Here is an 18,216-nt window from a genome sequence, read left to right on the forward strand (position 1 = left end):
ACATGTAAAGACCTTAATAAAAGCAAGTAAATACGCTATCGTGCATGACAGTATCCATGCTAGAGTTTCATTTATTCTGTTGATCCATTCAGTTGGACTACATAAGGATAGGTTACTGGTGAGCGTTAAATATGTGCGCCATTTGTAGTGAGGTATCAGCCAGGGTAGTACCGTCGGGAACAAAAATTATGTCTCTCCTGCTTTCCTCTCTGTGGATTTTCATTATTAGCTTCTTGAATCAGGGACAGGAAGCACTGATGACATTGATTTGTGGTCAGGTAAAGCAATTAGTGTCAGATGCTGAAGGTTCATTTGACTGATTCTCAAAGTCCAGAGAGAATGAGGAAGAGATGACAGGACTTTATTTGCCGATGGTCCACAGTTCTCTTCTACACAGTTTCTAACATCTTAGGAGTTACAGAAGTTGCTGCTGCTGTGGTCTACTCATTCAACAGAAGTTATATTATGCGATAGCTGTTCAGGCTGCAACGCTTTTATACTTGATTATCAAAAGTTACTATATTTCACAGTTTTCACATTCGTGTGTTGGAGCTACTCTGCATTTCTTTTGTCAGTACGACTGATCAAAAATGCATTAGGGAAAATAGTGCCTTGTTGTCCCTGAACCCGTCTATTGTTCTTACTGAAACAAAGTTGGGTTCATTACAGTAAATATCGCTTTCTTGATTTTTCGTGCCTTCAGTCGGATATAAAATGACGTATCATTCCACAATTATTTACTTAAACATTCAATTCTTGCCAGGTCAGTGATCCGATAAATGACATTTTTGTTGTTTTCTCTTCTCCTTCACCCCCTCCTCATGATGTTATGTCATCGGATTGAATGGGTTAAGTCTAATAGAGTTTGGAAATGCAGTGAGAAAAAAAAGGACGCTGGGATTAGGATTTATTGGCATGTCTCTTTAAGTGTGTGCTCAGTCTGTATCATATATTTTTTATCATGGCACTGCTGTTCCCTTCACGTTTCTGTGAGTCCAGATTTTTCATGATTTTGCCTTCTTCTTTCCTACTCTCTCTCTCTCTCTCTCCAAGTTTTTCTCGTTCTTCCTTTTCTGTCACAACTTTCTACTCAGCTGCTTCCTCTCTTCACTCACTCCCATCTCCTTTTCCTTCTTTTTCTCTCATTTTTGTTGCTCTTCCCTCTCCTTCACAACTTCCTCCTGATATTATGTCATCGGACTCAATGGGTTAAGCTTAAAATAGCTTGCAAATGCAGCCACAAAAACGTACCCCGCAAAAAGCGCAAATATGCATAATTTTCCTCACTATCAGCTGGCCTGGCGTGCGGATCCACTGACAGCACTGAGAGCCTTCTGACAGCCACGCCTAATGAGGGGAAAGATCTCTGACAGCCGGAAGGGATAATATGCCTTGAAATTTTTATCCACCTCTGACATAAGCCTCGTTATGTGAATGTCATACTCTCCACATAGCGGATAAGGTATTTTTTTTAAAGGCAAGCCTCTTGTCTCTGTCTGTCTGGATGTATGAACGTATCTCTCTCTCTCTCTCTCTCTCTCCTTTTTTTTTCGTCATAAAACATCAGGTATAGCGGAGGGCCGTTTGCTTAATTTACATCATCATCATCTTCTTCTTCTTCTTCTTCTTCTTCTTCTTCTAGGAGGATGCTCTAATTTAAATAATTTTTATGTCCACACTGCCTCACACTTACCATATCCACCTCACTTTCACGACACAGACACTGCTTCAAGTTAACCCCAATAAAAGACTTCTAGGAGCGCCCGGCTGAAGTAGCGGGTTTTCTGCAGTCGACTGAGTTCACGTCAAGATGAGCCTGGGACCAAAACAACTACAACAACAACAACAAAACAAAAACTGGAACACTGGTCTCCACCTACTGTTTCTTACGATGACCTTGACCCATTGGGGAGATTTGGATTTTTTCTATCAGCAGTGGCCCATACCAGGACACACAACCTGGGCCATTCATATTCTTTGAGCAGGTCGTGCTGAAATCTCCAGTAGACACGACCAGCCTACCTCTTTCACAACATAATACTGATATGACTCTTTCTGACATGCTCTTCCACGGCGCGTAAAGGATTTGGATTTTTTTTTTCTATCAGCAATGGCCGGTGGCAGGACACATAACCTGGGTCCTTCAGATTTCTTGAGCAGTCTCCGCTTCTTCGGGAATCGTTGCGAGACTCTAAGGCGGGAATAATAATAATAATAGCGAAAACAATTGACTCACCTATGTAACAGGTGGAGATTAATAAGAACCATAACAACAGCAAAAACAACAACAACATACCCATACCGCCTCCGCCCCACCACCCTATACCGCCCCACTCTGTCCCTTTCACTTCTCACTGTCCACCCACCCACCCACCCACTTTTTTTTCTCCCTTGCCAGTCGGTCTACAACGTCCGTCTTCACATGATAGGCTAATACTTCCCTTGTCATGGCCCACCACCCACCATCATCTCAGCCCATCACTCCTCTCTGCCACTCATCCATTTTTGTTCTGGTGTGGTGAAGATAAGAATGACTCCCATAACTATCGACCGGCTTACAGCACCCATCTTCATAGGATAGGCATTCCCCGTCGTGCCCCACCATCCACTACAATCCCAGCCCATCCCACCCTATTTATAAGGCTGCTCATTTCATCTGGACGTGAGAGACGAACTGACAAAATATCAAAATGGACTTATTTTACAAAGCAGAGTCAGGAGTTTGTAGCAGACGTGGAGACGATTTGTTTGTGGACACCCCATACAGGAATAAGGCGCCTGGCAGTAGATAAACAGATGGACTTCGAAAATACAATAAATAGACCAATTCCTGAGGCACGACAGTCAGCACTACACCCTTCTAAGGCTATTTCGCGCAGTACAAGCGTGACAGTATTAACGGAGATTTTTTTCATTACACCCGCGACCTCGGAAGCTGGAGTGGGTGTTATGCTTTGGGTGGTGTGTGTGTGTGTGTGTGTGTGTGTGTGTGTGTGTGTGTGTGTGTGTGTGTGTGTGTGTGTGTGTGTGTGTGTCTGTCTGTCTGTCTGTCTGTCTATCTGTCTGCTATCTGTCTCTCTGTCTCTGTCTCTGTCTCTGTCTCTCTCTCGTCTTGAGTTCGAGGTGCCGATTTTGGCTTAACAAATTGATTTCATTCCCATGTTTCTTTGGACCACATGATCTGGGTTGTGCGTATTTTTTTTTGTTTTTTTTTTTTTTTAGTAAAGCTGCATGTCAGTAACAAAAAATCAAGAGAAATGCGAACGAATAAATTGTCGGAAAGAAAAATCAAGAAAAAAAACTAAAGAATAATTAATCAGCTTTATCCACTATGCAAAATCATATTCTGGCAGCTAAGAGTAAGGTCAATATAGGATGCTTCGTAGTTAGCGCTATACTGGAAACTCATTTGGTGGTATTTTATGCGTTGCGACGACGGCTCAGTCTGCTGATGTGAGTGTGGGTGCGACACTGCGGGTAGGAGATGGCTTATTAATGCAGGGTAGACACGGATAACGCTGACTGAACTGTTCCCGCGACACACGAAAAATTGTCAGAAGTGAAAGAGAAGCGTAATAAATGGACCACCCTGTACAATGCTGATCGTAGCCGCAATGAAGGTAGATAAGGCCTTTCACACAAAGGCCCGTACTCTCGTAGGTTAAGGAAGCTCCTCGACACCTTTTCCTAAGCAATATATTTCGCTTATTACACCTTACTCTTCTATTCTGGTACATGAATCCTTCCAGTATCGCAACATTCTGCGTAAAATAACGTACAAAAGGACCTAAACCAGCAACATCCGACAGTAAATCACAAAGGAAGAGGATAGTAAGTAAATATTCCTTTCCTGTGAACTCTCTGTCTTTGATATTCTTGTCTGTAAAGCCTGCTTGGCTCAGCTGTGCATATTACACCCGACACCTGCTCACGAGGATGCAAGTGGAAAATCGACTCTGATAAAATTTTCCGGCTGGTTCCGAAGAATGAAAGCGACCGGGACTGAGAGTGTAGGAGGAGCTGATAAGAATGTAGGAATATATTTTAAGTTCGAGATTTTCTTCTGAGATGTGAAAATAGAAAATAGTTGTAGATTTCTTTATCTAGAATTAAAACTGAAGAGGTATATGAGGACTGTCTAACTGGTTCAAAAAAAAAGAAAAAGAAAAAGAAAAGAAGGAACCTGAGACTCAACGAAAATGTAGGAAACAGTGATAGATGTTGGAAATACGATCATAATTCTTGTGTACTGCTGGCATTAAGTTTGTTTACCCGAAGCAGAGCCTGAAAGATAACGTAAGGATCATTTTGTCGAATCGTAAATACGAATGTGTTTGGGTTTCGGAAAAAGTAGGCAACTGTGGTACGGGCCAAAAATGAAAACTTAGATCGAGATATTTTTCAACTGTAATAATGCTGATATTGATTTTTGTGACTTGAAAGAGAATATTAGAATTGGTTTACTTGCCCTGGAAGTAAATTTGCTGCGGAGAGAGAGAGAGAGAGAGAGAGAGAGAGAGAGAGAGAACCTGTGATAGGAGATTCAGATATATTACAATATCTAACAATCGTATTTTTAAAACCGAGTTCACGACTATATATGTAAGCCCGTATGTTTTTATGATGATATCTGTTGGACGTGATTATGAATGAATTTGGATTTCAGGTTGACTTTATAAGCCACAGGTGTTGCACAAATGATAATCAGAAATGAGGAACTTACTTTCGCCATCACACCCCCCGCGTTAATGAATACGGCAGGGAGATCCATATATCCTGAACTTCCACATCTTTATTTAGATTTTTATGACTGGTGGAGAATATGAGAACTATATTTAATACTCGCTGTAGCTGTTCTCTCTCTCTCTCTCTCTTCTCTCTCTCTCTCTCTCTCTCTTTCTCTTCCATCTGGTATTCTTTAGTACTCACATTTTTCTCTTTCCTCACACATCCTCTCCCCTCTTTTCCCATTTGTTATCCCTCAGTACTCACTCTTTTATTTTTCTTCTCTGGCTCCCTCCCTCCTCTGCCCTTTTATTACACTTGATCCATGACCTTTTCTATTTTTTCTTTTATCTCACACCCTCTCTTCCCTCCTTCCAATTGGTTTATTCCAGTTCTCCCTTTTTTTCTGACATTTTTTTCTATTCCATTCGTCTCTTGTTCTTTGTAGCTGTCATATGCTTTCTTCTTTTTCTTTTTTTACAGTCTCTCATCTCATTTCTTTCCTTCTTTTAGACTGTTATTTTAGCTTTTTTTTCCCCTCGAGTTTCTGTTTTCTTACTGTCGTTACTTTCTTTTCTTCATTTTTTTATCAGTACTTTTACAAATATCCACTCCCGCTTTCCCATCTTTTATTATTCCCTATTGTTTTTCTGTCATGTTTTGTTCCCTTTTCCCCCCTTTTCCTTCTTCCTCTTCTCTTTTCTTTCACACTTTCTCCCTCCTGTCTTTCACCGGGCCTGTCCAGTGTGCCTCGTCCAATACTCCATCGTTTTCCGCTCCCAAGGCATAGACTTCTCCCTTAACGACTTCCTTCCTCATCCATCAGCTGCTTCCCTCCTCTTCCCTCCATTTCCTTCCCTCCGTTCCCCTGCTGTCTCTCCCTTTCTCTCCTTCCTTCCTCCTCCATCAGCAGCTTTCCTCCCCTTCCCTCCTTCTATCCCTGTTGTCTCTCCCTTTCTCTCCTTCCTCTCGTGTCTGCCAGTCCTTAATGTTACTCGAACCTCGCGATTCTTTCACCGAGGTTGCATCGTATATTGTCTTTTTTGCTTCCAGTTTTACTCCTCTTCCATCCCTTTTCCCACCGTAAGTCTCCGAAAAAAAAAAAATGGTACTTGGTTTTCAGTACAGTTAATCCCTTCAATCCCAGGACGACTTTTGTGTTTATTTATTCATTTATTTTGTACTTTCTCCAAATGATTTTTTTTTCTGCTTCCGAGAGAATTTTCGAACTGGAGGGGTTAGATATTGGCTGGTATTCTCGTCGGTTAAAGAAGCTTCCTAATACCTCTTTCTTAGCGATTTATTTTTGGATATGGGAGGTTACTATCCCCTTGTGTGTTATTTATGCAGAGTATGGAGATACTGAAAGGATTTATGTGACACAGAAGAGGACAGTAAGGTGAAATAAGCAAAATAATTCGCTAAGGAAGAGGCATTATGGAGCTTCCTTAACTAACACCTTCAGCACGAGAAGTCTTTCCGAAGCTGAATAAAATCGTCTGAGGTTAGCAAGAACAAATATTAAGGTGTCATCGTAGTAAAGAGGCTAATCTCGTCGTCAAAGTCAAGTAATCTAAGTTCTTGAAATGAAGGTGCTGAAGAGAGACGCCTTCATGTGGTGGCACAGATAGGACTGAACGGCTTCACTGCCTGGTTATACAAATGTCCCTCAGTTACTTCCCTATCCCCCGAAGTGAGGATGGTGGACTGCAGAAGGGCAACTTAAGCTGGTAGTCCACTGAGTTCACGTCTCTCTCTCTCTCTCTCTCTCTCTCTCTCTCTCTCTCTCTCTCTCTCTCTCTCAATCCCGGCCAGAGGTGGATCAGTGACAGGACGGGCTAATGGGGGCAATCGGTAACCCGTCTTATAATTCCCTCAGAAATGGGAGAAAATTGGAGAGAAAATTACCCACCTTGCTCCGGGAAGGGTCAGGGACTTCTTGAGGTGGAGGGGAGAGAGAGAGAGAGAGAGAGAGAGAGAGAGAGAGAGAGAGAGAGAGAGATTAGAGAGAAGGGAAAGGTGGGAGGGGGGGAAAGGGAGAGAAGGAAGGAGGTGGTGAGAGAGAGACGAGGAGAAGGAAGGCACAGGGAAGTAAGGGAAAGGAAGGAGGAGGGGAAAGGGGGAGAGGAAAAAGGGAGGGAGAGAAGGAGAGGGAGAAATAAGGGCTGAGTCAAGGAGTTATAGAGATGGAGGGGGGAGAGAAAGGGAGTAGAGGCAGATATGAGGGAAGGAGGGAGAGATGGTGAAGACTGGAACAGGAGAAAAAGAAGGAAGGATATGGAGAGATGATGATAATGATGATGATGATGATAAAAGCTATGAAATTAAAATGATTTTATTTGATGTTGGTGTGATGATAACTGATAATGAAAATGATAATGATTGCGCTGATGATTGTTTTCTATCCTTTTTTTCCTCAGGCCGCACTATGGGGTGGCTGGTGCAGAGTCCGGTGCTTCTGCCTCTCCTGCTGGTGTTGGTAAAGGCAGACACGACACACCACAGTCAAGCCATCTCCTCCACTTCATCAGTCAGGTATGTCTCTGTTCTTACTCCAGGTTCGTGTCCTGCCTCACCCCACTCTAGGTTCACCCTCTCCTGCCTCAATCGGCCCCTCCCCTGTCTCAGCCCCCTCTTGCCCGACTTCCATCCTCTCTCCTTCTGCATCATTCTCTTACTCACCACTTCTGGCTCATCTTGTGTCTCCTTTCCTTGTTCTTATCTCTTATCCCATCCTTATACTTTATTATCAACGTGTTTCCACCTACTACCTTACCCCGTGCCTCACCTCCCACCCTTCCTGCGTCACCATCTTTTCTCCATTTACTACGTAACACTCTGCCTCACTTTCACCTTTTACCTTTTCTTGGTTCACCACAATCTTCCTCACCACTTCCTGCCTCACCATCGTTGTTTCTCCACCTGCCACCTTTCCATCTTCAACTTGTCCTGCTTCTGTTGCTTTATCACAGTCTGCCTTGCCTTCTCCTCACCCACTCCTACCTCTTCACCTACGTTTCTCCACCTTTTGCCTTCCAATCTCTGCACCAGCATTTCCCCACCTACAGTCTCCCTACTTCTTCAATGTTTCACCATCTGCTGCCTTACCCTCTGCCTCACCTCACACCCCTTCATCCTTACCACTTCCCACCCCTCCTACCACACCATTCCCCATCGCCCACACAAAAGTCTTGCCTGAGCCGTAGTGAGCCCTCTATAGTTTTTGTGCAAGTTTGAAAGCCCCTTCACCTGTGCCTAACTTGTCGATGTGGACAGTGGAAAAAGTAGTATTGATCTGTGTGTGTGTGTGTGTGTGTGTGTGTGTGTGTGTGTGTGTGTGTGTGTGTGTGTGTGTGTGGGTAGGTGGGCGAGTGTGTGGGTGTTTTATGTCGAGCTGTAAAACACGGAGGATGGAGGTAAAAGGATAAGTCTGGGAGTCTTTATGTTCAAAAGATCACTGGAACAGGAAAGCTATTTCTTCGCGTCAGGGAACACGTCTGGAAAATAAAATAGTTCTCTAGTAGATTTTATAGCTGTTCCATATGCTATAGGAAGCTTCGTAGCACCTCTTCCTTGGCGATTTATTTTTTCTTATTACGCCTCAACAGCTTGATTGGAAAATGAAAAAGTTCGTGGTAGGTTTTATAGCTGTACTGCGTGTGCTATTGTCGCACCTCTTCCTTAGTGATTTATTCTGAATTTTACATCTTAGTAGCACCCTAGGAAAATTTCATGGTACCTGTTCCTTGTGATATACTTTGCCTATTACTCTTTAGTATTCTATTGTGTTTTATGTATACAGTTTTAATATAGACGTACCTTGCAGCACTACATCGAGTGAGTGGATGGTGGACGCTCCAAATACCACAATAGTATAAAATCAAACAATAAAAAAAAATCATACGAAAGGAAAAACAATAAGTAACAAAAAAGCAAACGAGTACAAAACAAGCAAATGTGTTTTTAAAAACTCAGACGCTAGTAAAAAAAAAAAAAAATGGAAAAACAAAACAACAGTGAACAACAAACTCTCAATATCTTCCTTTGACACAATCTGTTTCTCTCTCTCTCTCTCTCTCTCTCTCTCTCTCTCTCTCTCTCTCTCTCTCTCTCTCTCTCTCTCTCTCTCTCTCTCTCTCCAGGTATGGCGCTCGAGGCTGGAAACTGACACTGCGATGTATATAAAAGGGCGGGAGGAGAATAACCCACCTCGTTGAAAAGGAGAGGGATGCCTGTTTCGACCCTCTCATCGATTGCCAATAAGCACTTTGTATGCTAATGCCCAGCACCTCCCGTGGTTCACTGCGAGTATGGTCACAGTGAGAAAAAAAGGAAAAAAACAAAAAAAGAAAGAAAGAAAAGAACACTACTACATACGTCTCTCCCCTGGTCATCAATTATGGAAAGAGGAGGGAAATGCCATTCTGTACGGATCTCTTAAAAATACTTCTCCCTCTCTCTCTCTCTCTCTCTCTCTCTCTCTCTCCCCAGTACCTCCGTTTTTTATATATGCAGATGTGGCCAGGATTAGGAAAAGGCGGAAGGTAAACAATGATAGGTACAATTTTCATAATGTACTCCGCCCTGGAAGGAAGGAAACAATGCTATATACCCCTACATCCTCGGTCGGATATGTTTCGATATCAAGAGGACATAAATAAGATACAGGGAAAGAGAAAAGTATTATACGCACACACACACAAAAATTTATAAATATCCCACCGAAAGTCCCACGATAGATAAAGGGGAAAACCAGGGCTGTATAAATTTCAGTAAAGTACCACACTACGAAATAATTAAGTACATGACTCCACAAAATTACTTACATATTGCTCTGATCCTTCTGCTTGCTGACATAGGAGACTTTAAGGAATCTGTTCATGAACGATAAATTTTGTATACTACTCCTTTGAATTGCCTTGCATGTTTTTATATCTTCCTCTAAATGACCTAATTTGAATCACTAGCAAAACAGAGGATACGAAAAGAATATTGGAAAAAGTTAGTCATTAGGAAAGAGGTCTTATGATGTCTCGTATAACAGTATGGATACGGACCTCTATTTCTTCCTTAACGTCGATTCTAAGGTTTTATTGACAGTGAAGCCTGACCGAGACATTAAATTATAAAGTCGCGTAGGTCTCACTGCTAATTGGAGAAAGAATGCCTATTTTACTGATTCACATTCCGCCTTCACGCCTTCATGTTGTGGCACCAATATAACAGGGTGGCTCCAACGCCTGGTTATACAAACGTCTTTCTTGCCTATTCCCAGAAAGACTTTCGATCCCCCTATGTCTGAAGCTCTATAATCGACTTGAACTCATTGACCTATTCACCTTTTCACACAAAACATTCTCTCTCTCTCTCTCTCTCTCTCTCTCTCTCTCTCTCACACACACACACACACACACACACACACACACACACACACACACACACACACACACACACACACACACACATAATCAGCCTTTCCATGTGATCTAACCATGACAAAATATACACCTTTACGAGCAAGAAGTTACAGGTTATTCGAGCAGGCGTATCACGAGTCGCTGAGCTGGGGGTATAAAGAATGAAAGAGAGAAAATGATGCTCTATCCATCTGTCACAAAAATATATGAGTTTTTTGGATATTTACAATATGTCTTAGTTCCACTTTGCCTTTTAAATGTCCTTTTTTAGGAATTTTGTACACAGGTAATCGCAGAAGTATTTGCCCATTTAAAGTTTCATTGCGGCTTATATAACTGAGACTTAAATTTCAGGCAGTTTACAGTAACAGTCGTATTAAAATATTGTGATTTTTTGAAACGCTCCCTTGGTATACAATAAAAACGAATTGTGTATTTTGTAAACGTCATTATTACGGCTTGATGTAGCCTGGAGATTGAAAAATATATTCTCTCTTGTCTAGTACATATTACATTAATGGATATTATTATAGTTGAAAAACAAACTCTTTTTCGTTCGGAGCTAGCTTGAGGATATACTCATAGCGAGAGCAGGGGAAAAAAATCTCTTCATCTACATGGATTACTGCAGCCCCCCCCCCCAAAAAAAAAAAAAGATGAGACTTGCATTACCTGTGATATCAGTAAGAACTATATCTCTATGCCACATAATATGTCGAAATAATGAGATCAAACCATCAAGACCTAAGCAAACGTGGTGCTGCCGAACGAAGAAATATAAACAAAATAAAATGATAAAATAATCTACATTTATTTATAAAAGCTCCCGAAGCCTTTTAATCAAATAATGGACTCTGTCTCAGTGGTTACGTGACGCACTGAGATTTTGCAGGGCAGACGGTCGATTCCCTGATCTTACTATGATCAATCTGACATGCTTCGTTACAGCCAGTGCACTTCTTGATCTATAATTCCCTCCAGAAAATACGTCTACATGAATTATAAAGAAGAAGAACCAAGACTGTCAGGATTAAAGCCAAAGGATGTTACAGCCAGAGTTATGACTAAACCAAATCTGTCATACTGTAAAAGAGAGGCTTCACAGACCTGAGGAAAGACTGCATAGAGACACTGGGGTTGTACAGGGTCGTTGACGTCAAGTGTGTTTGGGAAGTTATGTTTGCAGGGGAATAGATTAACAATCTGATACAAAGTGAGGGAGATGGTCTTGCGAGGAACACGGTTTTGAATGACAGGTTAATAAAGATTGAGAGAGAGAGAGAGAGAGAGAGAGAGAGAGAGAGAGAGAGAGAGAGAGAGAGAGAGAGAGTGTTTATGAAAAGTTGGAAAATTTAATGGGCGCATGACCAAGAAAAAGAGAAATATATAGACGGCTGGTTGGCTGACAGGTATATCTCTGTTTGTACTGTGATACTGGCTGAGAGGTTAACAAAGAGTGTGTAAAAGGTAGTGTGTAGAAGAGAGGTCAGTACAAAAAAAATGTTGGGATGACTTAGAAAGAAAGGAGAGTAGATTTGGATGGTCGACTTCTGAAAGCTATGTTTTTGGTTGAAAGGATACCAAAGAGAGCGTGTAGAAGGGACGTCAATGGAAAAATTTGGGTGGGAAAGACCTGAACAAAGAGGAATGACAGAAAAATACGGCTGGACAGGGAATGGAGGTAAATGGTTCGCTGTGTGATGTATAGGATCGATTTATGGACGATACGTCTTTGGTGCAGTCATTTTACTATATTTTGCTACTATGATTGGCCTTCCCTGCAACCTAAGTACTAAATTATGGTTGCATGAAATTCGACGAACTATAGTCATGGGTTATGGGTGAGTCTTCTTTTTTACTAGTCAAATCAACATTCCTCTCTCCTTCCATCTGGCCATCAACTAAGCTGAAAAAGGTTGGAGATTTTTGTCAGATGAAAATAAACCAATTATACTAGACTATTCTACCTGATTTAAGCGAGACATTTCAAACTAGAGGAGTTAAATAGAGCTTTCACTGGCTCTGTCAGCACTAGGGAGCTCTCCTAAGTTGAATGAAATCGTTGGACAGTACTGAAATTAAAGTAAAATGTCGCAGCACTGAAGAGGTTAACAGACTATGTAGATATGAGATCAACGAGATATTGGGAGAGAACGACCTAGAAATAAAGGGAATATACAGGGGATAGTGAGAGGGGGAGGTGGTCGCTTGCAGGGGGACTGATAGATGAAAGACTGTGAGGTGCGTAGGTCCTGTTGTGAGTGATGGGTCTTTTTATGTTTTGTTCTTGTTACTCCCACACTACCTTTTTTATGCTAAGAAGAGATGTATCTTGTATGAGACGATTTAATTCAGCTGAGAGTGAGTTCTAGGAGCCAGGGAGTAGTGTCTGGAATTCTTGGCGTCGTGTTATAATCTTCCGCCTTGGCTCATCTTCCCCAGCCTCTCTCTGGGAGCGTTCAGTAATTTTAATGAAAATCTGCAGCGCTATATATTTTTACATATTTTCTTCAGCCCTCGTTAAAGGAGGTAATGATGATAAGCTTAACATTTTTACTGCATTATAAAGACATACTGAAGTTCCTTTCTTCTTCAGTTAATGAGCCTTAGATACTAATTCTCAAACAGATAGATAGATAGATAGATAGACAGACAGATAGATAGAGAGATAGATGCATGCATAGATAACTAAGTAGACAGATAGTTAAACTGATGGAAAGAATGAATATTGAAACGTACTAGATTATATATTTGCAAAATTTGCAAAAATTTAACATGTCTTAATTATTTTATCACTTGCTTGAGCTATCCCTGAGAAGATACTTTTAAATGAAGCAATGTGTCTTGAGTCATCTATTAAAAAACTCAGCCTCGTATGACCGACTCCTCACTAAACAGAACCGTATGGAGCTAACTTGAATAACACAGTAAAGTACTCCCGACCACAAGAGGACAAATTTGGCATTTGTTGTCAATTTTTACTAAGCCACTGATGACTGGAGTAGTTTAACAAGGTGACAGAAAGGTACATGGTTGTTTGAGCCCTTGTTCCCCTCACTGCAATGGCGTGTTTTTCATCTTAGTGAGACTACGATCAGGCGATTAGGAAGTATCTCTCATAGTGAAGGAGTCAATGAAAGCTAATTCTACTCTTCCTTAAAAAAAAAAAAAAAAATGAAGCTTAATTTAATCATCTGGAAGTAACAAAAATAAAACCAAGATAAACGTCACTATAGTCACGGTGTATTTGTTTATTTATTTATTTATTTATTTGTTTATATGTTTACTTGTTTATTTACTGTTGCTTTCCCGTATTTCTGGCCTGAGTTACGTCCAGAGATAGCCAAGACCACTCCTCTTCCTTAAGATTCCCGACGCCAGGTTGGCAAGATGGGGAAGGTGATAGGGCCAGGGAGACGCATGACTTGGGGGAATCAGGGTGCGAGTGGCCGTGTAGCTGACTGGGAGGTGTATTCACGTCCACCTCGTTACACCCGCGTGCGTAGAGTGAGTCAGGTGTGGGGTTAGGTTGGTTGTCTGATTGGTCTTCTGTTTGTCTTTTTGTCTGTCTGTTAGCAAGATTTTGGAGATTTCGGAAGTTTGTTGATGTGTGTGTGTGTGTGTGTGAGAGAGAGAGAGAGAGAGAGAGAGAGAGAGAGAGAGAGAGAGAGAGAGAGAGAGAGAGAGAGAGAGAGAAGAAATTAGCTTACAGAATTCTGAATAAATTCTAAAACTCTGTAGATGGGTGAGATTCTGTGAAAGGGCTGATCTCGTGCTTCTGAAAACAAAAGGTCAAAGGTCAAGGACACAAAAATAATTCAACTTAAACAACTTTTATCTGATATACACCAATCCTGATTGAATGGTGAAGGGTAAGCCAAGGATGAAGTGATTAGACTTTGAAAGCTATTAGTACAAGGCCAAGGTCATAAGGCAAGGTTGGACAGTTGCATGTCGTTGTGTATAAACTAAATAAAACTGTAGTAATATGATATAGAACAAATTTGATGGAACGGTTCAGGGTAAGCCAAGAAGTTGATCAGTTGTTTTGGGAAATAAGAGGTCCAAGCTGATGGCCATATGACAAGATCAGCTTCTGCAGTTTGTATCCAGTTTAGATAAAACTTGGTGGCAGGGTTTGGGGGAAGGATAGGATGGAGGGTTAGTGAAAGGAAAATATCACAAGACAAACTTAAATTATCAACCCTATATTCTGACAGTTTTCATTCGATTTAGGCCAAACGTTATGGAATGCCTGAAGGTAAACCGAAGAGACGATTTCGAGAGCAATAGGTTTAAGGTGATAGTCACAGAACGACCCTGACTCAAATAATTCTGATCTGATCTGGACTAAATCAGGTGGCTGGGTTGAAGATCAGACAAGAATGAAGCAATTCGAGTTTAAGAAAAGTCGATCGAAGGTCAAAGTCACAGGACAAAGGCCAAGCGTCAACCTTTAGACCCATTGTAGGGTTCGGCTGTTGTTCACCTTCACTTGCAGATTTTTATTTTTATTTATACAGCTCACTTGAATGTTTGGAATGAGACATGGAAAAACATATTTGTATTTTTAGAATCTTCTTTCACTGAGTGGATTTTCACTGCTAATGCTTCTCTTGCGTCCTAAAATAGCAATCTAATTAGAAGTCCCTTTGTATTATATTTAGCTGCCTTTCCCGGAACTTTGGAAAAACAGCACTTTCATTCCCCCCCTCCCCTTTTTTTCTTGTCTTTTAATTGCGTTAGTCTTCGAAATATGAAGAAAAAAAACGCTAATCCAGTTTTTTTTATTTATGTATTTATTAATTATCAGGTTCTGGATCCACTGAACTCAGTCAACTAAAAATGTATTCATCAGATTCATACCTAAAATAGTTTTTTATAAATTTTTTTTTTTTTTAACTACAAAAAAATTACATATACACCTTACTCCTTCTTTTCCCGTTCCCTAGCTTCTTTCTCTTTTCCTTATTCTTTTTTTTCATTCTTTGACTCCTCTTTTTATTTCTATAGATCTCTTTTTAATCTGTTTTTGCGGTTTGTTTTTTTTCTTTGAGTCATTCGTTTCCGTCATCTTTCTCTATCACGCTTTGCCTTATTCTTCCTTTTCCCTGCTTTCCTTCCATTCCTCGTATCCTGGAAAAAAGCGATCTTGGTATTTTTGCTCTCCACAAGCCAAATTGCCTTGATCCCGGCCACACCAGACGAAGGGACACTGACTTCTCTCTCTCTCTCTCTCTCCCTCTCCCTCTCTCTCTCTCTCTCTCTCTCTCTCTCTCTCTCTCTCTCTCTCGCGCGCGCGCGCGCGCGCGCGCGCGGCAATTTTACTCACTTTCTTCTCCCATTCTCCAGAAGGATATCTCTCCTTTTATTTCTATCACTGCGTCGTAAAAATGTCCTCCCTCTCCTTTCTTTCTCGGTAGCTAAATCTCTCTCTCTCTCTCTCTCTCTCTTTCTTTCTCTCTCTCTCTCTCTCTCTCTAGCTTTTATCTTCCACGACTTTTTCTTTCACCTTCTCTCCCTCTCATTCTTTTCCACCATCACGTTCTTCCCTTCTTCCTTAGCTTTAGTATTTCTTGGCCACAATCTCTTTCTCTACGCCTCTCTTTTTCTGCGTCTGTCTCTCGTTCTCTACGACTCTTTTTCTCTACGACCTTCTCTTTTTCGACAACTCTCTCTGTCTCTGTCTCTGTCTCTGTCTGTCTGTCTGTCTGTCTGTCTGTCTCTCTCTCTCTCTCTCTCTCTCTCTCTCTCTCTCTCTCTCTCTCTCCTACTCTCCTTTTCTACGTCTGTCTCTTTTTTACGACTGACTGTTTTAACGTCTGTCTGTCTGTCTGTCTGTCTGTCTGTCTGTCTGTCTGTCTGTCTGTCTGTCTGTCTGTCTGTCTGTCTGTCTCTCTCTCTCTCTCTCTCTCTCTCTCTCTCTCTCTCTTTTTCTACGACTGTCTCACTTCCTCTACCACTCTTCCCTGTGGCTCTATCTCAATGGTTTCTTTTTCCATTTCTCTTACCAATCTTTGTCTGTTTCTCTGTATGTCTCTCTGTCTGTCTGTTCATTCGTCCGCCTGTCCGTGTGTCTGACTGTCTGTCCGTCTGTTCGATCGTCCGTTTCCAGTTAGTTTGCCTGTCTGTCAGTCTGTCTGTTTGTCTGTCTGCCTGTCTCTCTGTCAGTGTATCTGACTGTGTGTGTGTCTCTGTCTGTCTGTCTGTCTGTCTGTTTGTCTCACACACACACACCAATAATCCTTCAAAGAAAGGGGCGAGTATTGGGTACTGGAAGGAGTGAGGGAGGGAGGGTACATGGAGAAGGAAGGACGAAGTGAGGGAGAAAAAGTGTGAGGTAGAAAGACTTGAGGAGAAACTAAAAGAGAGATGAAAGGTGACGAAAGGAAGGTAGGAGTGAGAGTGGAGAAGAGAGTGGGGGAGGAAAGATTAAGGAGGGAGAGGAAGGGGATGGCGAGCAACAAAAGATGGGAGAGAGGAAGGCAAGGAGGGTGAGGGAAGAATGTGAGTGGACAGTGAATGAGGGAAAGAAAGCCAAAAGCAACAAAGGATGAGGGGAAGGAGGGAAAGAGAGGAAAAGAGATGAGAAATGAAAGCGTGAAGGTTCATGGGAGGAAGATAGAAGGTGGGGGGGAGGGAGACGGAGGGTATGGAAAGGAGGGGGAGGGGGAAGAGAGGAATGGAGTTGGTAAAGGGAACGGGAGGTAAAGAGAGAAAGAAGTTGTAGTTGGATAGGTGGCGGGGAAAGCGAGAACCATAGGGAGATGAGGAGATGAATTAGAGAGGTGAGTGCGCGGTAGGGTGGGAGAACAGAGGAAGAGAGAGAAGAACTAAGATAAGGAAGGTAAAAAGATGAAAGGAGAGATAGAGTAAGTTAGGTGGCTGGAAGCAAGATAAGTGAGGAGAGGTAAGAATAGAAGGGAAGAAAGGAGTAAAGAATCAGAGGGAAGGAGGGAAGCGGAAGAGAAGAGGGGAGGTGAGAAGAGAAGGGAGAGGAGGAGTAAGGAAGGGGAGGGAAGGAGGGAAGGAGGAAGGGTTGGAAGGAGAGAAGAGGCAAGGAGAGGAATGGTTGGTAATATCTGGCTGTCTTGAACTTTTATCACATTCACCGACAACTTTTTGACTGTTTTGCGACTGACAGTTTCAATATTAACTTTCGATATTTCGCAATCGTATGAAAAGCGACGGTCTCTCGGCTTCAGTGGAGACTGGAAAACTCGGCCGAATATTTATATGCATCTGAATGTCTATTTTAATTAAATTCTGCATTTGCAATCCGTAATCCTTTCACTGGTGTTGGAGAGAGACGCCTTCATGCGGTGGCACTGGTATGACCATGTGGCTCTGATTCCTAGCTATACAAACGTCCTTCATATCTCTCCTTATCCTCCGGAGAGAGGTCGGTGCAACGTAGAAGGACAACTGCAGCCCACAGTCAAAGGGAATGCCAATTCCAGTAGTATAATCACAACAGTTCTGAATGACCATTAGTTACCATGTACAAATTATGGTCAGTAGGTGTTTGTGACCGGTTATAAAGGAAGGTGTGTGGCAGATAGAACAACATCTTATTCTAGTGGGTTCCGGAAGATCTTATTCAGCTCGAAAAGGAGCAGTTCAACCAAAGGGATTAAAGACAGTAGCTATTATATGGTCAAAACAGCGCTAGTATTCTTTTTAATCAATCGCCACATGGTGTTACTCAGCTGGGAGTTGGTCATAAGAATCTTAGAGGGCTAATACTGTCACTATTAACTCCTATTTGATCAGGATAGCTCTAGTAGTCCACTCCAGCTGAAACCAGATGAATTTACTCAGCTTGAGAGTATTTTCCTTCCCCTGTACTGGGGATTTTACTTTATTTTACTTATTACACGACGATTCTATCAACTTCAAATGAATATCATGAAATGAAAGATTCAATTGGGGTAGAGTTAATATTGTAAATCCAGTGTCTCATTTTTCTCTATTCTTTTTGTCCTTTTTTTATATTGTATATTCAGTGTCATTTATCTTTTTTCTTTTTCTTCTGTAATGCGGATGTCATTTTGGAGACAGCAAAGACACAGTG

The 18,216-nt window shown here is 41.7% G+C and overlaps 1 protein-coding gene across 1 annotated transcript in view; it reads left to right on the forward strand.

Moving 5' to 3' along the window:
• Positions 1 to 18,216, forward strand: part of LOC145409270 (uncharacterized) — a 145,457-nt gene that overhangs the window by 77,397 nt on the left and 49,844 nt on the right. Inside the window, exon 5 of the mRNA XM_080279750.1 lies at positions 7,146 to 7,260. Coding sequence (XP_080135876.1) covers positions 7,146 to 7,260 — 115 coding nt within the window. The remainder of the gene's footprint in view (positions 1 to 7,145; positions 7,261 to 18,216) is intronic.

The sequence above is a fragment of the Coenobita brevimanus genome, chromosome 80 (genome assembly GCF_032717465.1).
Source record: "Coenobita brevimanus isolate Jiangsu-jjx chromosome 80, ASM3271746v2, whole genome shotgun sequence".
In the NCBI taxonomy this organism is placed as follows: domain Eukaryota; kingdom Metazoa; phylum Arthropoda; class Malacostraca; order Decapoda; family Coenobitidae; genus Coenobita; species Coenobita brevimanus.